The sequence below is a fragment of the Thunnus thynnus genome, chromosome 13 (assembly GCF_963924715.1).
Source record: "Thunnus thynnus chromosome 13, fThuThy2.1, whole genome shotgun sequence".
In the NCBI taxonomy this organism is placed as follows: Eukaryota; Metazoa; Chordata; class Actinopteri; order Scombriformes; family Scombridae; genus Thunnus; species Thunnus thynnus.
Genome location: NC_089529.1, coordinates 3,364,835 through 3,390,872, shown reverse-complemented (window position 1 = coordinate 3,390,872; position 26,038 = coordinate 3,364,835). Strand labels below are relative to the sequence as shown.

The following is a 26,038-nucleotide window of genomic DNA, read 5'->3' as shown; positions in this document are numbered from 1 at the left end:
ACATTTGCTTTTCAGGGAAGACTCATCAAAGGGTCCAACAGAAAGCAACCTGTCCACTTTTTATATGACACTCAAACAATACACATCAATTTTGAGTTATTTCACATCTTGTTGCTGATTTCCTTCGAGATGTAGAAGTCGCCATAATATTAGAATTCGTTTTCATAATCATTGAACAAAATCTCCCAAGAATCAAACAACAAAAAAATAAATCATATACAGCATATACGCCCTCCTTTAAGATAAAAAAGACAGCTTTGTGCAGCAGAGGATATGACTGAACTCTGATTATCTATCACATTTACTGTAGATCTTTCTCTCTGTGAACTCAGCTGTACGGTATGCATGTGTCAAATGTTCCCAGACAATGCTGTGAGCGTAATGACAGCAAGGCTGCAGATGACAAAAGTATTATTTCATGTCTTTTAATGACTCCCTCTTTGTGTGTCCCTGAAATCGATTAGATCAGCCATCATAAAGGACGGCTCAATTCCCTTAATAGACCTTTTCTCACAGCAGACATTTTGACATATCATAGCAGGAAAGCACAGGTGAAATTAATAACATTAATTATGGATCTAATAAGCCATGCCAGTGAGCCAACATGCACACCTAAACACAAAGCATCCATCATCATGTTTCCCCTGTGTTAGACAAGTCAAAATAACCACCATGAGGCGGGTGTGTTCTGCTCAGAGGAGGGAGGCCTGAGTGAGAAAATGTATGGCCATTCTAGGTGGAAATCTTTTCAGAAGCACACAGCTTTTCATTGGATATCTCTGCATACTGGGTTTAAACAGCATCACCACAAAACTGCAGCTTTATCAGACTGCTGACATGGACTAGTAACACTTTAATTGCATTTTATACGTTTAATTTCTGTTTCTGATTCAACAAACAATTCAAAATGTATTTGATATGTGTGAAAGAAAGAGTCTGGTGATATTCTATATTTTTTAAAGGTGCAGTGTGAATTTAGTGGCATCTAGCAGAACGGACTTGGCAGAAATGGAATATAATATTCATAAGAATGTTTTAATTAGTGTATAATCCCTGTAAAAATAAGAATGGTTGTGTTTTTGTTACCCTAGAATGAGCCCTTTATATAGGGAGCGCACAGTGCCCACCATCTTTCTACAGTAGCCCAAAATGGACAAACCAAACACTGGCTTTAGAGAAGCCCTTTCACAAGTTTTGCAGCCACCGTAGGTTCTCCTACACACTTGGAATGGGAGGCGAAGGGAGGGTGAGGGGTATTAATTTGGTTGCAGTCTGCAGCCTCACCATTAGATGCCACTAAATCCTACACAATGGTCCTCAAATCAAATCAAAACTACTTTATTTCCCACCTTTGTTGCACAAAAGTACAAATTTGTTTTCTTGCATGACAAATATACATCAATATCACATCACACGTCACAAAAACAGTAAAAACATTTTACATTATATTACATGAAACATTGTAATGAAGCAAGGAATACATTGCTAAAAATGTACATGGGATTCAAAACAATATCAGCATATCTGTTAACAACCAATTTAACTGATGAGGAACTGATGATTCAGAGGATTTTGTTATTCATTCATAAAGCCTGATATATCTTATTCTTCTTTACCACAGACCTCTGTTGTTGTCCAAAAACTATTAAACACATCATTAAGTCACAGCGCTGCACTGGGTGACATGTTCCTTTATCATCATAAACATGCACACTGTAGTTTATTTTGACTCAGAAATACTCACTAAAGCACCAAATGTGGATTAGTCGACCGCTGAAAATAGTTCCCAACAAATGCACAATGTCCTACTGTTTGAGTAACATTTGTGAAAAACTGCAGTGGTTTTTTGTGACCTATTCTTACAGATTTATGTGTTCAGTGTTCAGGAAATGTTGGTTTTGGCTATTTGGGATTTATTTACAGTAAGAAAAATGTAGAATATCACCAGGATGATCTAATTTGAAAATATCTGATTTTGGCGACTACTGGTGGTAGTATCAAAAAAACCCAAAACAAAACGCTTCATTCAAAACAGCAAATCTAGCCTCTAATTGTGTCTAAACTGTTGATTGTACAACTACATGTATAGACTGATATTTCACAATTCCATGGCAACAACAGTTGGCACATGACTGGGAATGACATCTCATTTCAGGAAATGCATGTTTTCTAAATTTCCTCCTTCCTCTAGTCTTATTTTGGAGGGTGTGAGGGGAAAAGAAACAAATGAGACGCACCTAAAAGAATTTGAGTTGCATCAGTCGACTAGTGCTGTGTGTCTGAACAAATATGATGGATTTTGGCTTTATGCTCTTAGGGTCTTAAAGTGCTGTGGTCACATCATTACTCGCTTTTCTTTTCTCTCTCTTGCCTTTACCACCCTCTTGTTGTTCCATGATAGCCTCTGTTGTCTTAAAGCTTTTTTTTTCCTGACAGTTTTTCCTCTCAGATCTTCTCTGTAACTCAATATTGCTTCATTCCATTTCTGTCATTTCAACTCACTTAACAGTATCGAGCTATTTTCTCAGCCTTTCTGTTTATCTCCATATTCTCCCCACTGTCTGATCTCCCCACTTCTACAGGAGCCCACTTAGCCTCATTCCCAGTGTTGAGCCCTACTGGGAGGGGCTGGACGTAAGCAGGTACAGGCCCCAACCTTCCAGTCCTCAGTGAGTGTGCCAACCATTGACCCCTTTTCTTGCACACTGTGTACACCCCTTTGCACTTTGGTTCAGCCCCAGCTCCTCAAACTCCTGACCTGGCTGCATGCTTCTGGCCAAAATGTCCCTACACAGCAACAACAATACTGGTTGTATGCTTTGATTCATGAAAGATGAGGATCTTCATCGTCAGAGGATGTTGGGAAAATTAAGGTTCAGCCCTGGTTATTGGAGAGGTTTTTTTTTTTTTTTAAGATAAATAATTTATCTTGCCATGTGGCACAGTACAAGAAACAAAGGCAGTTGGAAAGGTCACAAAACAGTCTACGAATTTCTCTCATGTTAACTCTTATCCAAGACAGCAGGAGTCTATAATGGGACATGTAGTCTTCGCTTTCTTTTCTTCATCTGCCTCATTATTGATGTTTCAGTAAATGAATCATTATACCATAATAAATGAATAACCATACAGTGAATGGACATTATACTGCATGTAATACCTGACAGAATTAAGTCTTGATTATTTAAAGGAATAGTTTGACATTTTTGGAAATTATTCTAGGGATTATTCCAGGGATGTCCTGATCAGGTTTTTGTGGCCTTGATCATGATCCATGTCCTTTAATTTTGGGTTCTGTATCGATATCAGATAGTGAGTCTGATCCAATACTTATACTTACTTACTGATCTAAATGCTACAGCTGCCCAGTGCACACTCAGTGTAGTGTAACCATCCCAATTTAGGTCGTACTGTATGTTCAGTAATAATGAATGAACTGAAAATGAGATAAGATAGAATTAATTCTTCCCGAAATAAATTTTTGTGCCAAAGATGCTCAGTATACACAGTAAAAATAAATGTGTAGTGTTGATTAAATATGTATCTGGCACACTGAAATAACAGGTATCACTACTAAATTTGGCTCACCTTATTTTTCATGAGCTACTTGATCCAAATACTTAGGATCCTGTTTCAAAACTATCAATTTGATCAGTTTAAATTAATAGAACTTAATATCTAAATCTTGAAGGACTTATTGAAAGAGGAATGGAGTCATTCTTGAGATGTGTGGTTATGTCATTATACCCCCCAGTGCTATACTGTATTTATGAACATAATCCTTGTTTCCTGCATTGTGCACTGCACTCTGCTCATGCTTTGTGAATATTTTTGTGGTTTGAGCTGCTCACTCCTTTAAATCACTGTTCCATGTTAGGGCTGTGTGATATGACGATATATATTGTGTGACGAGAGAAAAATGTCTACTATAATGCTCTATGGTTAGATATCGTCTATATCGTTATGACGCAAATCACACTCTTTACAATATTTTTCATCATTTAGAGTCTGTCCATCTTTTGCGCGGATTACATTGATAAATTACTCTTCTTGGCTTTTTACTCGCGAAGCTTTTACGACATTTACAGTAACATAAGGAGTTTAGTTGTTGTCAACTCTCCACCGCTGTCTGTCTCCTCTGCTGCGCTGCACACACGTGGAGGGCTCAGCCCCGCAGCTGAAGAGCAGTGAGACGGCAACTATAAATGACAGCAAAACACAGTACAGACTGTCTTTATTTGTGTTATTTACCAAATTTATGTGCGCTCTTCTAATTTCAGCTCAGTGTGTGAGAGTCTCTGCTACAGCTGCAGGGTTGAGCGGAGGTGTGTGGGGGTGTGGCCGTGTTTGTGGCTTTATGCCAGCAGGGGAAGACTGAGGAGACAGACCAACTATTTATTCACTGAATTAAAATGTGCTTTATCGTGATAGGTATTGTTATCAGGAAATGGAATGACCTATATCGGGATATGAGATTTTGGTCATATTGCCCAGCCCTACTCCATGTCTAAGCGACACTTTTGAATTGACAGATTTCACCACTATTCCTTTCCCACCACAGATGCCAGCACAGTCACATTTTCTTCACTACCTGTTCATCAACTATGTTGACCTACTTGAAAAGTCAAGTGTTTATCTGCATTTAGAACTTGTAACAGTCACTTCAGTGCCAGCTATTGCTCATGACATGTGGACCCTTGTGTACTTTAACTAATTCTATAATGATAGAGTAAATTTTAAGAACCTATATTTTTCTACTATCAAGAGTCATCACTGACTGTTTATTCAGTGGCCATTTAATGAACAATGGCTGTGTTCATAAAATGCCTTAATTTGCTTTTTGTCATGATACGGGTGGTATGAAGAGCATCATGTACTGTGAACTAAGCACATTTTACAGCCTGCACTTTATAGTTTTGGCCACTATACCTTTGGTTGTACTTTACAACACATTACAAGCCCAGTTTTACCCTGGTGTCTAAAATAATAAATGAAATTGATGAGTAAAATGTTATGTAACCAATAGGGATGATGGTCAAATCTATGGAGATAACGTGAATTAATTATTAAAGGTATTGATGATTGTTATGGTATATGAACAGGTTTTTTTTCGTGGGAAAACACAGAAAAAGCAGCAAGTCAAGTATAGTTGTTGTGATGTATGTGCTTCTGTTACATTATATGTATATTATCACTGTAGTTTACTGTATGACAAGCTGCTTGATATTTTAGTATTTCTCTCTGTAGTTTAATAAAGCGGGTGTGATTTTCACAGATACCTCACCTGACACTCTATTTACAACACAGTCATTAAAAGCACAAGCAGATTCTGCTGAGGACTGGCTATATGTTTCATTTTTACCACTAAATAAAGTGATTGTGGCTTCAAAACAAATCATGGTTTGCATTTCCTCCTTCCTGTTAGAAGACATGTTGTAGTAATTAACAAGGATATCTTGCTGAATGAGAACAGAGTTGCATATAATGTACTTTAAAGTGTCAGATACTAATTATATCACTCTATGTCACTGCCTGAACTTGTAAAATCTTTGAAAGTGATGAGTCTGGGGAGGATGTTTCAGTTATAATATGGATACCACCCAGAATTTTCAAACTCAAGCTACAGAAAAAGGCAGTTGTCGGAATTGGGCCATCTTAAGTAGCTTTCATGATTAGAATGACCGTTGAACTGATTTGAACAGATTTGGGCATCACTCTGAGCTTTAATTGGTAATATTCTCACTTTTCTGTAGGTGTCTTGGATCAAAGCCTTTTCAACCCATCTGTTAGTTATACCCATCTGCCATACCAGAACATTGCTTTGCTGTTGATGACAACTACCTCAACCCTTTTGCTACAGTGTTGCTCAAATCAAAGTTTTATTTAATTTAAATATATACTTTTTGGCTATGATGTGATTCAGCAAGCTGTTTCTCCCAAGTTTGACTCCAGAGAGTTTTGCAACCAATTTACATCCTAACCATCCCAACATATCCAACATAATCAAGTATCACATGTAGCACTAACAGAGGCATTCTCCCTTGTAACAAGCTCTGAATGAGTCTTTTCTTACACAGCCAGACGTTGACATTTTTATTTACTGAAATAAAAAATAGATGTCCATGTTATTGTATAAAGAAAGGGGAAGCTATCCAACACTGAGAATATTCATTAGATAGTAAGAGTGAAAGTGGTACCAAGACAAGCATGCAGCCATTTTCAGCAATGACCAAATGTTCTGTCAAAGAGCCTTCACGAAAGATATTTTCAGTCTCTGTGTGGGTACTAACAAATCGGTTTGTTGTTGTCAAGTTTTTTTTACTTCTTTGTGATAGAATTATGCATGAATTGAATATATTGCAGAGATTCACACTGTTCCATTTAGTGTGTGATATCGCCTCCTTGTGTGCACCCTCCTGACTGCTTGACAGAAAAACAGTTGTCTCGTGTCACCAAACCTCTGCATCTACACTCTCATAAACCTCACCTTTCATGCTGAGTATATGTCAAGGTAAAGTTACCAAGTTAGTGGCATAACAGTGAGGCATAGAAGTACATGATGTGTCCTTTGCTGCCCATGTGTCAGTGCTTTGCTCTGCCAGAAGTATGGAAAAGATTGATAAATCAAATCAAAATCCTCTTAACTCCACATTAATTAATTTCATGACCACACAAATACCCTGCTTCTAGAGTTTTTGCCTGTGATGTTAGTGATCACTGTCCTGTCACCTGTGTCAGAGACACCAAAATCCCTAAATCTCAATCTTAAAGTATCACCACAAGAAATTAGAAGCATTTTAATCTTCAGGATTTTTAAAATGATTTGTCCATCTCTGACACTGATAATAACCTTCTCTATTACTGATCCTGCTGTGGCACCGGAAAACTTTTCACAGTCTTTTAATTTTATTGCTGGCAGACATGCCCCTTATAAAAAAAACAAAAACAAAATTAAAAACAGATACAGTCCTTGGTTCTGGTCATAACTCTCCAGTGCCATCTACTTTAGACAAAGCCTGTTCTAAGGCTAGATTCAGTGGCACTCCTGAGGACTCCTGCACCAGCATGATTAGGAAGGCTAAATCAAATTATTATCAGTCAGCTCTCTGTGCCTGTGATAGTTCCACTAAATTTTGGAATACTATAGCATCTCTTAAGAATTCATCACGGTCACATCTTCCACTACAAATCAAAGAAGTATCTGGTCATAGTTCCAATAGATCATCCATGGTTGAAGCTTTGAATCACAGTTTCCTCTCCTCTGGTATTTTCTTCAAAATATGTCTACAGATCCAACTGCAGACAATTACCATATCTGTCTAACAGAGAGAGACCCCAATGCCTCAGCTTCTTCTGACTGCTTTTAGTTTCGAAAGCAGTGCAGATGTTCACAAAGCTCTGCTCAGGTTAAAAACATGCAAAAACACTAGTGTAGATAACCTTGACCCATATTTTCTTCATCTAAGTGCCCCCTTAATCTGTGCACATTTAGCACATGTTTTTAACCAAAACTTTTTAACAGTTATGATACAAGCTTCATGGAAAGTACCTTAGTAGTAGCCTTACACAAAAGTGGTGATGTCTCTTATGTTGACAACTGCTGTCCAATATCTAAACTTCTTACTTCTTACTACAGCCAAAACAGTCTGGTTTTCACCTGGGTCACAGCACAATAACATCTGCAGTTTCAGTCACTGATAACATCGTCTCCTCCCTGGATAAAAAAACTATTTTGGGCTGCTCTCTTCATTGACCTCTCAAAATCATTTGATATAGTCAATCAAAAATCCTATTCCACAATCTACAGTCTATAGGTCTAGATGAAGCCACATTTAATTGGTTCCACTCTTACCTTACAGAGACTGTTGTTGCTGATGGTACTCAGTCAAGCCCTCTTACCATCAGAAATGGGTGGCCACAGGGGTCTGTCCTTGGTCCATTGCTGTTTACATTATACATAAATAACATAATTCTACCTAATTAATAATTCGGTGTTCTTCTTTTTTTTTTTTTTTTAGATGATACAATTTTATATACCCGAGGCTCCACCCCAGCCCAGGCCCTGACTCATCTTCAGTCTGCCTTTGATGCTTTCTAAATATCACTCCTTAATCACAGATTAGTTTTAAATGCAGAAAAGACCAAGTACATGGTATTTTCCTCCTCCACCAGTGACTCTGACTATCCTACCATTAAAACTTTAAATGGCACCCATATTACTATTGCTGAGTCATACAAATACTTGCGAATTTGGCTTGACAGCAGACTATCATTCAAGATTCATATTCAACATTTGACTCAAATATTAAAAATCAAACTAGGCTTCTTGTGTAGAACCAAAGAATGTCTGTCTTCCTCCAACCGTAAAACTATTGTGCAGTCAATCTTCATGTCTGTCCTTTACTATAGAGATATTCTGTATTGTCATGCTGCCCCGTCAACACTTCAGCAGTTAAACCCTGTGTATTATAGTACATTATGCTTTATCACAAATGACATCACATCATTCATACTCATCACTGTTCTCTGTATCACACGGTTGGTTGGACTTCCTTACAGGCAAGAAGAAAAAGCCATCTCATGTTATTCATCTATAAAGTTCTACTGTTGAAGCTTCCAAACTACCTCACATCTCTTCTCTCATTTAAATCTAGTACAGTACAGGATCCAGTAACTAATTAACCTTAGATATCCCTCAGGTATGCACTAATGTTGGGAACTGGTTTCAGGTACTATGCACCTTTTAAAAGGAATGAACTGCAAATTGCCCTTAAACTTGAGTCTTACATTCCCCTTGGAGATTTTAAAGCTTTATTATCTGATGTTTTTATGGTTCTTTTAACTGTTTTTTATTAATTCCTTGTTTAATATGTAGTTATGTTGTTTCTGTCTGCTGATTGTGTTCTTGTCTTATGTATGTTTTTTGTTCTCAGGTCTCTCTTGGAAAAGAGATCTTAATCTCAGTGTGACTGCCTAATTAAATAAAGATTAAATAAAATAAAAAATAAAAATAAATCAAAGGTTTAGATGGTGTAGCAGCAAAGACACATAGGCTCCTGGCTGTTACACATAGTTTATGCTGGGTCACAATCACAATGTAAAATCAAAGTCATTCTTCTTCATTTCCTATTGGTTTATTTTCAAGACATTTGAGATTTGTGGCATTGATGTCTCTTCAGGCAGATGTTGCAAATGAGTCCACTGCAGATAATATATTTATATAGGTTATTTCGGACACGTCTTTATTCCTAATTGTGCTAATTGAAAATTTATAGGTAACACACTTGACAGGATATCTTTGTTCACTCATGGCTCACTATATTGTGTTGAAGTAGAATTTTAATAAATGAAGTGCAGCCATCATTTATGTTTTTACATCTGTGTTTTTTTCTGATATGCTACTAATTACATTATAAATTACATAAGAATGTGACAATGTGTCTTAGTCATCATAGTCTTTCATACTGACAATAACACAAATGGATTTGATTATGTGGTCATTGTGGTTATAAAATTGTTTATTGTGTCATTAATTTGCAAATTTGTCTCTAATCTACATTGTTTAAACATAACTGTGTGATCAAGCATCATTAAGTTAGAAAGTCTTAAACAGTGAAATCCATCGTTCCATCCAACAAATAAATAAATCATGATCTTGTGTGAAGTGTGTAGTTGGATTTGTCACCAGCACCATCAGAGCAGCTTTGCTGTACTGGATTTTAAAATTCCAATTAAGCAGATACCTGAGATAGAACTGCATTGAATATTCACATCTTTATTCTTCCCCGTAGGTCATCTTCAGGAAAGGTGAGCCCAGAGAGCATTCGTTCAAAGGCATCCCCGTCAGAATCATCTGAAGATAGTCATGACCAGCGTGGGAAGAAACCACCCCCAAGTCCAGGGAAGAAGGAGGAATTGTCTTTATACAAGAAGACCAAAAGAGCAATAACAAGCAAGAAGTACAGCATCTCCAAGCATGAAGCTGAAGCAACAACACCCATTGAACTCATCAGCCGAGGCCCAGATGGACGCTTTGTTATAGATCCCACTGATGCAGAAATGTCTGTTAAGCCACGGCGAATTGAGGGCTTCCCCTTTGTGGAAGAATCAGACCTCTATCCTGAATTCCGACAGTCAGATGAAGAGAATGACGATCCCAGGCCTCTGCCGCCAGTTATGCCCCCCCTTCGGCCTCACCAGTTTTCCCCCATCTCCAGTCAGGAATCCTACCTGCAGCCTCCAGCCTACAGCCCTCGTTTCCAGAGGCCCTTCGAAGGTATGACTATCATGGAGAGCAGTCGGCTCCAGGCCACAGGGCAGATCCGAGGCTCTCTCCACCACAGGGCTTTCTATGGCTATCTAGGCCCCCCTGGGGATCATGATCCCCCGCCTCCTTTTTACATGCCTGATACCAGCCCACTCAGCTCTGTCATGTCCTCCCCTCCATACCTTGCTGAAGGTCCTTTTGGTCACCCCATGATTCCTGAAGAAATGGGGGAGGGTGATTTCCCACAATATGCTGTCTCTGGCTTTCCCCTTCCTCTGACACTCACTTCTTCCTCTCGTTCCCCGGAGATTTGGCAGGGACTGGATTTCACCTTTGCAGGTCTGGAGGGGCCCCAATTCATTTTTCCGCCACATCACCCTTTGCATCTCCGCCACGACTCCCCCTATCCTCCCCCACCTCATGTTCTTCCCCTTAGTGCTTTCCAGCCCTCCTCCCTCCCAATGCCTACTTACCCAGCTGTCCTGCCACTGGAGGCCCCAAAGAGCCACTCAAGCAAGTCTCCCAGCAAGGCCAAGCCTCATGGCTCCCCAGCCAAGCATTTAGCTATGCAAGAGGCACATTTAGGGCAGCTAAGACACAGAAGCCACGGTATGGGTGTGCCGGTTTTGCCTTACACCGATCCAATGGCCCATATTGTCCCTAGCACATTCAGTAGCCTGGACACACGATGGTTTGAAACCACCCCTCGTTTCAGTCCCAGACAGGCTCGTAGGATGGATTCTGGCATGCATCAGGTGGTTCTCCAGCCCTCTCGACTCTCACCCCTCACCCAAAGCCCCCTTAGTTCTCATGAGGGCTCCCCAGAGATTGTAGTACGTCCCAGGCCACGTCCCAGCATTATCCAACCTCCCATACCCCCACAGATGTCTGAGATTACCCTCCTCCCTCCTTCCACAGCCAGCTTCTCAAGGAGATCTTCCCCCTCCTCCTCACCTGCCCAAGGCCAGGGTAGCAGGAGAGCAAGTCCCAGCTACCGTTCCCACATGGCCTTTGCCACCTCTGCAACCAGCTACCCAGCTTCCCAGTCCCCATCACCCCCCATGGAAAGCAGCAACATATTTGGGCAGATGCCATCTCAGAGGAGGACTGAGGAGGGGATCCTTCCATCTGAGCCCTCTCCATCCCAGTTGTCAGCTTCAGGGTAGGTGCATTAGGCATGCAGATAGGGATACCATTTGAGTCATCTGCCCCAACCCATAATGCTTTGATGTGTCAATTTGCTCTGACATTTTGGTTACTGAAGTGCTGTCTAATATCCATTAATTTTTAAAATCATCTCTGTGGCAAATTAGTTTATAGTTTTATAGTTTAGTTTGTGTTTTTTTCATTTGATAACACTTTTTATGAAAGATGAAAATGACAACTATGGTCAAAGGAATACTATTTTGTAATGATTCATTTAATGAGCTCTTGAAATTTTCAGTTTAGTTTCAGTCCAGTCAATGCTGCTTTTCATGTCAGACATCAAATTAGAGGTATTCATCCACTGAATCTGTGAAGCATTGTTCCAAAATGATCACCCTGAAAAATAGATTGCATTTTCCAGTGAAATGAAGAAAATTAACAAAAGTAAATTATTGGCAAATTGACTAGAATATGCATTTGCTTCACAGATGAAATTTCAGACCTTTTGGGGCTACAGTCCATCATTGATGAAAAATACTATTAGCAATGCACTGTATAATTTGTTTGGCACGAGCCCCTAAAAGCCTGGGAATCGGCAGACATCAACACAGGATCCCTGTTTCTCCATCTGTATCATGCGTTGCCCTGCTTTCACCTAACAGGAGGAATCCCATAATATTCATCCAATTGATTCCCCAGACAAAACAAACACCCATTGTTATGTCTAGCTCCAAGCGTTTGAAGATGGCTTTATCATGCAGAGGGATGCTTTAAGAGGAGTTCATCTTGGCAGGCCCTGCGGCCCATCCTCGGCCTTAGTAACCTGACTGCATAACCAATTCTCCCCTACCTTCCACCCTTTCAGATCTTTTCCTAACCTACTTCCCCTTCCCTTTCTGTAACCCTCTTCTCCCCAACCCCTTTAATTGCCCCCAGGACATCCCCAGGTCTGACTACCAAGGGAAGGTTGTTGGGCAAAGTGTGTCACAGGGCCTGTCCGCTTCTCATGTACTGCAATGTCTCCATCATTATGAATTAGGGGCAGTATGGTGGTTCTTGATGGCTCCTGGAGTCTTACCTGCTTTGTTTTTGATTGATCTCAGCTATCTGGGCAGCGTTGTTGTGACCAGGTCCTCTACACCGCAATAGGTAAGGGTTGGATCCATGTCTGAAAGGGGGGGGTTAGCAGGTGGGACTTTTTTGATCACCTCGTCCTTTAAAGGGGAATACAAGACTTTGAGTCTTTGTTTGATTTCAGTCAACCGTGTAGTGCATTTCAGTTCTTTACTTTTTCCTTTTTCTCAAAGTGGCTATGCATTTTGAGTTCTGCAGTCTTCAGTACAGTATGCATTCTGACTGATATGCATATGCCATCTGTTAGCTAATAGATCAGGTCAGAGATGTATCACCAACATGATTTCATGCTTGAGTGGTTTGCTAACTGACCACATTCATGTTCAACTTTTTAATCTGTTAATAGGAATACCACACCACAGGTAAAACCAGGTTTACGCATAAATTAGACAACAGCCTCAAACCAGTTTCTATATTTTTCAAATATTTATTTGTCACTTGGTGCATTGTTCTAAAAATGAGTTCAATAATGTCACCTATTGGTCTATAATACATTTCAGTGTAGCATGTGGTGCAAAAGCCAAAGAACACATCCGTGCATGGCCAAAAACCAGACTATGCTCCAACCGAATAGTTACAAGCTTCAGACATGTATCTATGCACAAACACATTTAGTCTATAGACAACACTTTGACATCAGCCAAACATTAAATGAGTGTAGGTTGATGCTACTTTAATGCGTGCTCAGCCCTCTACGAATGTCTCTATTGATTTACCCCAATGAGGTTCTGCCTTAGCACCGTGAGACAGATCAATTTACTTGACACCCAGCGAGGTAGAAGCAAGCCATAATTGAGTGGGAAGACCAGTGTTTGTGTCACTCAGTTCACCTTGAATCAGTGCAAAGCACTCTTCATCAAAATAACTGCCTCAATCCAGCATCATTTCAAGATACCATGCTCAAGATCTTCTCCATTGGCTGGACTCACTTGTCGGCTCAGGATGGATACTCCTTTTGCTTCTGCTGCAGTTCACGGAGTCTTCCTGCTCCCATCACTCCAGCTCAGTGCCACTGAGTTTCAGCAAGATCCTCTTTGACTTACTACAAACCACTCAACAGCTTCTCAGGCCATGAATCCCTCTTCCTCCTCCACTCTTGGAATGCTACCATGGCTACCACCAGCCTCACTTCTAAGCCATATGCCAAGCAGAAGGCCTGGGTCACATTTTCCCAATTTTAATTGTGCCAAGAAGGAAAGAAATGCACTGCTACTGCTTAACTCCTGGAAATGGTTTTTCCTACCAAATGCATGATCAAGGCCTGACAATCAAACCAATTAGGACACATGCACCTTTGGGGAGCCTTTTGATTTTCAAGGAGTATGGGCAGTGAGCACTCCTCAACATACCATTCCTCCTCGCTGTTGGAGATGCAAGATTTTAAACAGACATCCAGACTTCTCCTCGTTCTCAGTCTTAACCTACGAGGCATTTGGTGGACCAGCCTCATCTTACCTTTGGCCTCTGGCCAGTGGCCAGGAAAGAGTAATGCAAACAGTAAAAGGCATTGTCCTACCTGTTACTTTGCTTTCTCAAAGAACTACCACCAGTGAAGTCCATTAGATGGCCACAGTAGTCCTAGAACTGGATTTACATCAACTTAACTTTTTCATTATAAAAAGCAAATATGCTTCTCCCAACAGGTATGATCACCAGTTACTTTTCTCATGTGTTGTTCTTTAGTTCATAGATAATTACAAGGTGTGGCATACCGTTTAGTCATGATAGGATTGTCTATGTTGACTTATGTTATCATTCTCAGATGATCACTTCGTAATAACCCTCTTAGCATTCTCCTCAAGCGTGACATATTCAGCCATTTATATTTTACAGATGCTTATATTGTTTGACACCAATTGAAAATATTTTGGACCCCAATCTCCAAGAAATATTTTGTAAGATTGGCGTTATGACGTCACCTTAAGCTGTGTGTCCACTGGGAGCCATCATTCACAGCTCTTTTTTTGCATTAACAATTCCATAGAAATACTGTTGCATGTTCCTGGCAGTGTTGAAAGTTTAGCATGTGTTCAGTTCTCAGAGCACCAGTTTCAAGAAGTTAAAAAATAGACCATCTTTAAATAAAAATGCACCAGATACCTTGCAGATTTTAAACAGGCAGGAACTATGACCAGCACTTCCAGCAAGCATCTCTTTAGCTCAAGTAACTCAGAATAGATTCCTGGTGGACACATGGCCTTAATCTCCTGTATAAAGCATCTGTACAGAGCATGAATCAAACCATCCACTTTTAAACATACAATTGCACTTGTAAGTTTGGACTGCAGAACAGTTCTCACTGCCATGTGAAGTAAGTGTCCCACCAAAAATAGCTTACGCACTTCTTTTTATCCTAAGGAACAAAGATTTTGCCAAGGGCTTGCAAGGGGGGGCACAGGGGGGGTCGAGGACTCCCTTATGTTTGAGTGAACTGCCCGATGAAGTGCTTTTGAATGTATTCCCCTTTAAAGTCGTGTTCCATGTGCAAACTGCCATGCATGCCATCGCTAAATATTGCTCTTCCGTTTCAAAAAAGAAACAATTATATGGATAAATTCTTGTTACATTTGTTGTCCTAGTGCTTCGCTTTTCTTTGGCTTATTTTTCATTATGTGACTGTTCCCGAGTAGTCATTTTCCCCTCCCGCCATCTCTCCCCCTGTCAGCATGGTGAAGCCCATTGTAGACAGTATCCATGTCTATGAATACATATTGATGATGCTTTGTTGCTCAGCTGTGATTCTCCCCCTCTACTAACGTCCTTCGGTTTCTCTCTGCAGCCACGGCGGGAAGATGGCCTCTCTGTAATGCTAATTGTTTTCTGTGCCTTGAGAGAACCAAGTGTGTGTTTGTGGCAGAAATCTGTTGGCTGCCAAGTCATAAGGGCCTCCGTGGAGGGAGGGAGGGAGGTCTGTAGATGCAATCATGAGCAGCTGAGAAATATACACTCCACACCAAAGAAACATTTGCATCTGTTATTTTCAGAGCAGAATAGATTCATTTCTAAAAGAAACATCCAATCTGCAAACATATCACCAATTGTCTTGTTTACATTTTGTTCAAAATACAAAGTAGTCCTCATTTTTGGAGAATTTTCCTCTGAAACCAACAATGCAAGTCTTTTTAAATGTTGTATTTCTCGAAAACTTTACTCATTGTCCTAATCCACACCATGAGGTGAACTGACGGTTTCAGCAGTTGTGTATGACTTTGCTTTTCTTTGGATAAAGATTGTTTGGATCAATTTGAGCAAAAATATCTTAGATGTCCTTGAAGGGCAATGACATTTCAAGGTGCACAATTTCTTAAACCATCTGGATTTATGAACTTAACATAATCATCATTAACATAAACATTATGCTTACTAAAACCAGACGATGTTCAAGGTTATGGTAATAGTAGAACTTCTCACATTGTTCATCAAACCTTTGAAAAATTTCAGAGTACAGCTCTTTAGGTGTCTCACATTGATCCTGCGGCAATGTGCAGCACCTCTTGCTTAGCACGAGCAGTGCTGTTTTGAGATTGTGTGGGTCTCTGATTTTGTGGCGCTCCGTAGTGCAGAAACACAGTCCACTGACTATGTTTGGCCTGGAGTTACCCGTTTTTCCCTCTCTCTCTTCTTTATCCAGAAAACGTCGAGGTGCGCCGAGTGCCCTTTCGGGGTCTGAGAGGATTGATGCACTGAGATACCAACGTATTAAAAAGGCCAAGAAGATGATGATGAACAACAATAACTCCAAGACCAGAAAGAAAGCAGGTGTGAACCCTGTTCCTGTCTGCTTTCACTCTTTAAACACTGATATGTTTAAAAATGTGCTAAATCATGATGAGCACAGGAAAAATTATATTTTTCTTCTCAAAGATTTATATTTTTGGGTTTTTTTTTGTTTGTTTGTTTTTTGCTACACACAGGGGATGCATCATTTTTATATGTGGTGTCCAACAGAGTTGCAAAGCAGTTACATTTCCTTTCTCTCTGCACAAGTGTACATGTAAACAGGATTTCTCCAAAATTGTGAAATTAATTTGCAAAAATCAGAAAGCAGAGACATTAGAACTGAGTAACCTTCCCAGTGATTTGCCAAAAGTAGATATAGGAGTTGCTGTGTCCACTCAATAAATGCTGTACGTATTAATGTTGTGTAATATGATGTTTATATCATAATTACAAATTGGTTTGGGCATCAAAGTTTTGTCTATTATCAGTAGACATAAACGAGGCAAAACCTCACTAGTAAATAGTAAATAGTGATTATATCACATGCTTCTGATCTGTGCTCCCATAATTTGGGGACTCACGAGAGACAAATTAAAAACAGAATGGTCAGAATTGAAGCAGCACAGGCAGAGATCTCCTGTCTTTTAGTCTCTAGTATGTGTCAAGCTCCAAAAAAAACAATGAATCCTACATTTACCATAATGCAACATCCATCCAAACAAAAGCGCACAAAACATGTACTGAAATGTACAAGGTCTGACATAGTGAACCTATAGATGGGTACACACAAAAACAACATACTATACTCAGACGCACAGATCAGCACACACAACCAAGAGTTTGTTGTTTTTCCCATTATTACTGTTATTATTTTATAACTTTTCTTGTTTTTACACTAAATCAATGCATGTCATTAAAACAAGTTTTTGCCACAACAAGAAACTTTCATATGCTGTTAAAATGAGCAAAAGATAAGAGAAGACATGCGTGGGATGGGATACGGTGATAGAATCCCTCCATCCATTATCTCTTCCCTCTTACACTGTGCAGGGTTGCAGGGACAAGTCTTCAAAATGTGTTAGCCCTGTGTTAAAGTATATACAGTATACGTAAAAGTATATGTGTAGGAAGTAGAACAACATGTGTGCTGAGGGTGGGGGTGGAGGAGTGGTGCTAATGGATTCATACACTACTACTTACACTGAAACCTAAATAGTGACAGACAGAACCTGGGGTGCTAGATGAGTTCTGTAGAGAGAGGCCATGAACTGAATGCACATTTAAGCACACCGTCATTCATGCTTATAGTACATGCTGTCATGAGGAGTGGGAGATGTCTGTTCACTGCAATGGCTGGTACCCAATTGTAGCCTGATCGTTAATAATCACAGATCCAAATTGACACCAAATCCACACAATAATTACCAAAAACAATATGACTGCAGCCCACAGTCATAATACAGACAAACACACACCGGTCCAGATCTTGTTATATAATTATATTGTGATCAGTTATGATTGATCTATGCTACAGTATCTTTTTAGGCATTGACTTTTTTCTTATTTTAACAACATATGAAAGTTTCTTTTTTTGGTAATAAACCAACTTATGTTAAAACGAGAAACATTTCTTGTTTTAATGAGATGTGTTGATTTTGCGCAACAATAAAGTTCCATGATATGACATTATATGTATATAGTATATATACACATAGTTTTGTTTGGTGTCTAGTAAAGACTCTAAATATTAAAAGGATCATGTTAAAATGATCCATTTTTCCAGTTATATTAAAAAACTGACCTTTCTTTTGTAAAAGGGGCAGCCTTACATTATCGTATTCAAGAACAGCCAACCCCTATAAGTATTTTCTCAGTAGAATAACAACTGTCAATGATGTCAAATGATGTCAATGGCATTATTATGTAGAATTACCTGTAGATATTTCCACCATGAGTTCTGGTGGCAGTGACCTGCCTTTAATGTTCCCTCCTGCAGGTGTCTCCACCTCTCAGACCCAGCAGGCCTACACCTCTCAGGTACTCCAGCCCGAAGAAGCTCTCTACCTCCGCAAGAAGAAGAAACGGCCCATCCTCCATGACCCATATACTCGCTTTTCAGCTCTGCTGTACCGCCGCCCACCACGGGAGGACCAGAAGGCTATTTTGGCTAGCATGGACAACATAGACCTAGACCATGCCACCCTCCTCTGAAAGCCCATGAGGACAAGGTCACATACGTGCTACACACCCCCCATTCCAAAATAACACTAGCTACATCCCAGTTGGAAAAAAAACAACACTATCAACTAAAGATGTTTGCAGTTTGTGATCTTTAAAGGGGAATAGCACTAAATTTCAGCATTCAGATTGGTATATTCTGTAGCACAGCCCTTGGTCAGTTCAATCTGCGTAAGTAAGCATTCTGCCATGTTGACAATCTGTGATGCCTACAAATGAACTTCAAAGAACCAGAAATAAGATAAATATAAAAAAAACATTTTTTTTTTCAGTAAAAAAAAGTACAGATGGTCTCTATTTACTGTGAGTAATACAGCAGCATTGGTAAAGTGACTGACATCACAGATTGAGGCTTTCCCTCTGAAAATGTTTGTTTTTACAACTACTGATTGGGATGGCCAAAGGCCTAAGAATGTCCTGCATATGCTTAAATCAAGTAGTATTCCCTTTAAAAAAATATTGACTTCTAGCAATTCAAATCAGAGTTTTCCAAAGTTTTACTCCAGTGCAAAAAGATAGTCAAAAAGAAGCAATATTTGATTACCAACTCCCGTTTTTCCCATTTTATTTTAAAATCCCAATTTTCCTACTCCAGTATTACCGTTTTAATTTGAAAAGCTCCTCCAGGCTTGGGTCATGTTTCTTGTGCTGAGCCAATCCAAACCCCCGAAAAAGCCCTGCGGGTCTCCGTTTACAGCAGCACCTTCCACCAGATCCTCTCCGCCAGCAACGTCTCTTAATCTGCCGAGAAACTCGCCTCACAAATATGGCTGTTCTCACTTCCTACCAAGTATACCTCAGAGCACAGGACACGAGACCACACAACCACCGGGATCAGCCAGCAGAACAAACTAGCCTTTTTTCATCTTTTTAGTCATTATGCTCCGCTCACATCTTTTGTAATGATGTGTTCTTGTTATTCATTCATATGCTGTATGTACTTCTTTCAAGTTTGTTAGATGAACAGACTTTGAGTTTATTCCGTTTATTTATCTTTAGGATGATAATTCTGTCACAAAAAATTCACATTTTTCTGCTCTGTTGTAAATGATCAAGATTTGGGCTTGTTGTTTAAGGAATTTTCTGACAAACAGAAACACAACCCCGGACTACTTTACTTTCTTCTATTGACTTTCACTATATGGAACTACTTATTCAATAGATGTCATTCAGCAGTGAATCACAGGGTTTCACCAGGAGCTGATGTTTGCAGCTCACACAATCTTCTAACAAACCATTAGGCACAATGAACAATGCTAAACTGATTACAAACTTTTTCAATCAGATTACATTAAGTGAGAAACGTGAAGAAAATCATTTGATCCAATATGAAGTCGTTTAATTGCTCCAATTAACCGCTCATCAACTCTGTCTTTAGCTTTTCATTTCTTCGAACAGTTTGCACTGGAGCAAAATCTTTCCATTTAGTTCCATACATTTGTGTCCGTTCCTTTACATCTTCTCCAGTTCTTCTACTTTAGGTAGTGTAGAGGGCTCCAAATCCTATTCAGAAAAATACTATAGTCATGCCAAAAACAATTCAATTTAAAAAAAAAAACATCCATACATAGTGGAGGATAGGATTGTGTGCCATAGTATATGATAGTATTTTTTCCTACATATTAGAGGGCATAGAGAACAATGGCTTTGTTTGGCCTTAATGGAGCCTCTGGTTGGTTGCCTGCTTCACTTGAGTCTAATTTTTATTTCTAATTATTTTTTTATTTGCAATTTGTGCACGCATATGTAGGTACCTGCCTCTTTTGTCCATTTTCTATTCATAGCCTTTGTATTTAGTCTCTTTATGTGCTTGCCATTTTAAAAATGAAAATGCTGAGCGCACAGCCATCCTTTAAGAGACAGTATGTGGCATTGAAGGCAACACAGTGAGCCAAAAGTTTATGTTTACCTTTCTTTTGAAAGATTCCAGTGATTGAGTTGATTAAATTTGCCTGTCGAACTGAAATGTGGATACTAAGGCGCTAAAATGATTTATTTATTTATTGGATGAATAGAGGAAGTGCCATAACATCAGAAACTATATCACATGTTACACACGCTGTAGCTGCGTCATATTTTAGAGTCAGAGGATGGGTGTATGATGTTACACTACAAGCTATTGTTGCCGTTTTTTTCAGTTTTGCTCAAAAGGTGCTCGGTTTCTTCATAAGGTGTATTCACTTGCAGCATATCTTGGGCTCCTAATACAACATGGAAGCAGTATCCATGCTCTGCTGACATGTGTTTGGAGTGGTATTGCTCATAGGTATGTTAATTGGTAATGTGCAGTTTTTATGTATTTATTTATTTATTGATGTATTTTTTTTTTTTTTGATTGTGATTTTGAGCAAAGACTCTGTCGCAGCTTCAACTCCAACATAGTCTTCTGAAATAAGCCACATTTAAAGTGACTAAATTTGGTTGATTGATGAAGCTATTTCTACAGTCAACGCTGGCTAAAAGGGGAAGTATCAAGGTTTTAAAATGATTCTCTGACAACCGACCTCTCCTGTCATATTTGACTGAGAGAAGAAGAGATGTTCATTTTTCTTATTTACATCCATGCAGGGAATGCTTATCACTAAGTCTCTCGAGAGCGTTTTTCTAAAAAGTGTCCTGACTCTCGACCGTATCCAGCGTAGTGGAACAAAGTTAATTAAAGCATCGTACAGATGCATTTTGGTTGCTTTAGCAGTTTAAAAAGTGTTTTAGTAAATATGTTAGTGCCTTTATTTATGATGAATTATTCAACGTTGGAACATCTATATATATAATGCACCTCTTGTGGAAATTAAAATACAATCTGTAAAATGCAATGTTAACATCTGTAACTAAACTGAAACTACAATCTCTGTTTCCAAAGACAAACAAAGTCAGATGGAATAATTTCAGTGAGAATGAAGTGGCATGAAATGCACATAGAAGACAATTCATTGACAAATCCACTATCAGCAAATAGCAAGATTGTATTCATTAGGGCTACTGCCCACTGATGTGAATGCTGTGGTATTTGAAGAACCGTGCACACAATTTGTTTTGGCTTGCTTAGATAAACTAGAAAGAAGAAAATAAGGATCCACCATGTGACACCAACACCGTTTTTAAATTCTTTGTAAGGCACTAAATGATCTTATGCTGACTGAAAAACATCAGTCAGAAGCCATGTCATCATGAGTGCTTTAGCAGTAGAGTCAGCCTAAGGTGCTAAGCAAACCATAAAGTAATGCTGTACTAATGCTAATTGCAAATGCCACCTGCATTTTCATAATGGTATAATTGCTGTAACTTTTTATATAAAGAAAGGAGAAAAGGCTATAAAAGTGGTTAGAAGGCGCTTGTTGGAGTGGTGGTTGGATTCAAAATCACACTGAAAGAGAAATATGGAGCTCCTCTTCCATAAAGGCCTTTACTATAACATACAGTGATATTTGAAAAACTGCAGGCACTTTTATGCATCATACTCTACAAGGAAAGTGTGTAATTGTGCCTTCTTGCTGTTAAATATCATTGTCTTTATGCTGTTTATAGGATGGTATTTTTTTAAAAAGAGGAGTGCTTTACTTTCCTTTCAGAAGGACGTTTTGGTTTTATTGAAAGTTTCACTTCTGATGTTTGTGTTGCTGTGGGTCCTCATAGCAGAGCTCCGTAGAGAATGAGCTGAATGAATGAAGACACTGGGTTTGTTTCGGTGAAAGACGTTCTAGGCCTGCATGATAGAGGGGACAGAAGTCATGGACTTTGGCTGTGTATGAACGGGCAGGGTAACACACTAAAGGGACAGTGTGATTACTATCAATTCACAATGAATTTCCCTGTTAGGACCTTCAGGACGATATTTACATTTATAAGAAATTAGCGAGATAGTACTTCCTTACTGATAGCAAAGCTGCTAAGTGGAGAAAAAACAATATCCATGATCCATATTAAGTAAAAAAAAAAATTTTTAAAAAAGATTTAAATTCTATTGAAGAAATCACCACTTTTTACCAAGTATGTGGTTTTGGAATGTGATTAATATTGGATTAGTAGGACAGATGTTGAAAAGTCCTGCAACTTCCTTTAAAGAGTTTTAATTAAAACAAAACTAACTGTATTAACAATAATATTTGTAATTTGCATACCAACATATTGTCCCAGTATACATACATACATACCCATTGTCCTGTTTTTTGTTGAGAGATTAATTCTACAATTAATTACGTATATTACATCTGTGAAATCATAAACTGATGCCAACTTCACACTGAACATATTGCTCCATGTAAAAATCCTGCATTTAAAAAGAAACAACAGACAGATGTGGAAAAAGACCTAAAATATACAAAAGATTCTATATTGAAATTTGTAGATATAATAGGTCTATAATTACTACTGTAAAATAAGAAATTGCATATTTTATTAAAATTGGTTAATAATATGCATGCTGGTACAGAAATTAATATGAAATATATCCCCATTTTTTTATTTCAATATGGGAATTATTTTTCTGTAGATACTGCTGTGACTGTGTTCACAGAGCCAGGATATATTTTTCAAGTTAAAAGTGACGTCTCCCTCAGAGCACAGCAGAGGTCCGAGTCGCCTCCGAAATTCTTTAGGGAAACCACATCGAAAATGATCAAAATAACTGAACCTGAAGCACTGAAATGTAAATTATTCTGTATATAGTGAAGGTTCAGTTATGGTTCATTTTTTTCTATGTTTTGGCTGAATGTAGAGAGAATGAATACCATGAAAACTTGAGTACACCGATTTAGAGAAAAACCCTGAAAACTCAAAGTCACAATAGAGCTCTTCAAACAAAGCGGCGGTGGTGGGGAAATTGTAGCTTTGTGTGACTGTGCCGTTCTTTCATCACCCAAGGGCTTTAATGAGACTTAAATGAAGTGAGGACAGTGTGAAACATCTAAACAAGGCTGAGGGTGAGAGTCACATCCACCCCGACATTAGAACTACTGTATACCTCTTTATGTGCCACTGAGAAATGTGTCCGTGTACATAGTGTATAGCGAAAGATAATTATTTGCATGGTATAAACATTTGAATGCTACTGACAAAACCGGGGTAATTTGCCACTACGGGAGCAAACATGCTGCAGCTGTTATGTGCGAGAATAGTGTGGCAACAGTGATGTGTTTAATCCCAAACTTCTCAGCAAAAAGCCAATGAAAAAGCCTGAAAGATCAAAGTAAGTAGTAATGCTTTTAAACTGACTATAAAAAGCAGTGCACAGGACAAAAAAAGAATGGACAACCAGTTCAGTAAACCACCTCCTATACTGGCAGACGTAATCCTAATGCTACGCTAAATCTGACTAGATTCTATTTGATTTACAGCGAGACTTATCATTCAAATTTTAAAATCATTTGACCCTCAAGACACAGTGGCATTGAGATGCAATAAAAGCACATGCCATGTAGTTAGACAAGTGCCGTGGATCTAAACATCCAGAATAGTTTCCAGATGATTTGGTTCTTAGGGCCAGGTAGATTAGCTCTTTACTACTTCCGTGACGTCTATCGATTGATATTTTTTATAGTCCATGTTAGCTACGAACCGTCGTCTGAAGTAAAAAGAAACGAGTCGATTTAATGCTATATTTGTCAAATTGCAGTCTGGCTTGTGTTAAGTGCAGTACATAGATGTAAATTTTAGAATATGATTGATTCTTTGTGAAATACCTTAGCTCAGACTTTCCATGAATTATAAAGACAGTAGCTCTGCATTCACATATATAACATTTGCCCCTGATAGTGCTTCACATTTTCAGATATCATAAAGCTGAGAAGTCATTTTTGTGGTGTCTGAAAAAAAAAGCATCACACTTTTTTTTTTTTTTTTTTTTAAATCACATTAAAAATTTGTAAAGAAAATCTCAGTACTGTATCCCTCTGGACTCTCGGGCTGAGGAGAAGGAAGAGTCTGACGTCCTTCTCTGACTTTACCATGCATTAAGAGAGACTTATCACCGTATTGTTGACGTGTTGAAGAGGCTTTTATCTCATGCCAAGAGTGGAGAATCTCTGGTGCTAACACATGCCGCACAAGTACAAAAAAAAGTTTGTTGTTATTTACTATCGTTGTTGTTTGAAATGCACCTTTCTGCCCCCCCCCCCCCCCCCCCCCCCGAGCTCACTGCACCCTACACCGATAACTGCCATATCATTGTCCTTCTCTCCTCGAAAAAAAAAAGAGAGAGAAAACAATTTGTTGAGCAAATTAGAGTTGAATCATATCATGTGATTTACTGTAAATAATAGACGTGTAGGTATTCTGACTCATGGTCAGGACTGCTCACGATATGATCTTTTTGGCCATGAACTGCAAATTGATACAGCGATACGGTGCGATGTAATAACATCACAATCCACTGCTACAGTCTACTAAATGATATCTCACAAGCCAGTAAACATCACAATTAGCTTTAAATGATGAGATTATATGTTAATCTATCAGATTCTTCTTGTGATTGTCAAGAACATCCTTTACAAGAAGAGGAGAAATTAAATGCCTCTTCCAGGAAGTAAAGGCTGAATCACAGACAAATTGCAAAATAAACAAATATCACCTTTTGCTGAGCAGAGGGATTCATCGAGGCAGAGACTTTAATCCCAAACTTGAGACACAGCCGAGCTCGTTTAAAATCAGTCTTTGTGTAACGCAAAAGACTGCAGATACTTGCCATCAGTGTGTCCGTACAGCAACACAGAGGAAAGTATTGAGATCTTATAAATGTCCAAACTTGAGTGTACAATAAGGCATTACGGATTTGAGATTTAAAAAAAAAAAAGGTTTCCTTACACCTTGTATATAATATCTCAAATAAGCATACCTTGTCATATATATTTTTTTGTAGAAGAAAACACGATGCACATCGACTATACTAAAGACTGAGTGGGAACTGAGTAGTGTAGGGTCTGCTTCAGTGACACATTATAACATTATGGAACAGACCAAACGTCTATGTGAGTGATGGAAATCTTCTAAATGCTAGAAATTAGTTTAAGAATTTAATATTATAGAGCCAGGAAATATAGAGGAAAAAAAAATTATATATAAATACATATATATTGTCATGGAACCAAAATGGTAATGAGTATCTATATTTGGGGACAGTACTTGTTTTCAAGAATGTATAAGTCTATATTCTATTATTTTTATATCCATTTGTTGCTTTATATTGTAGCGATGCAAAGTCTTACACAAAGTAGAGAAAAATATGACGTCTGTCTGAGGTTTTTCAGCTGTGTACAAAAACAAAAAGAGAATGGTGCACCCAAACGGCTGTCACTGTACTGTACATCTCACTGTCGATTACACAGACACTCTCAGAAAAAGGATACAGCAAACTAGTTTTTATAGCGACATCCGTTCTGTGTGAATAGCAAAAGTAATTGTTGAATTATTTGTGGGCCGGTCATCTTACCACACTGATCACTCGTGTTGTTTTTTGGGATGTAGCTCCTCTTTAAGTCTACTATTTGTTTCCGGTCAGTTTACCAGGCTGGCTTCTGCAATCACACGTTCACATCT

The 26,038-nt window shown here is 38.8% G+C and overlaps 1 protein-coding gene across 3 annotated transcripts in view; it reads left to right on the top strand.

Moving 5' to 3' along the window:
- LOC137195157 (protein turtle homolog B-like) overlaps positions 1–25,557 on the top strand; it is a 155,016-nt gene extending 129,459 nt beyond the window's left edge. For all 3 annotated transcript variants that reach the window (XM_067607307.1, XM_067607306.1, XM_067607305.1), the window contains exons 18-20: positions 9,792–11,429; positions 16,179–16,306; positions 18,264–25,557. In XM_067607307.1, coding sequence (XP_067463408.1) covers positions 9,792–11,429; positions 16,179–16,306; positions 18,264–18,478 — 1,981 coding nt within the window. In that variant the 3' untranslated portion in view covers positions 18,479–25,557. The remainder of the gene's footprint in view (positions 1–9,791; positions 11,430–16,178; positions 16,307–18,263) is intronic.
- The last annotated feature ends 481 nt before the right edge of the window (positions 25,558–26,038 follow it).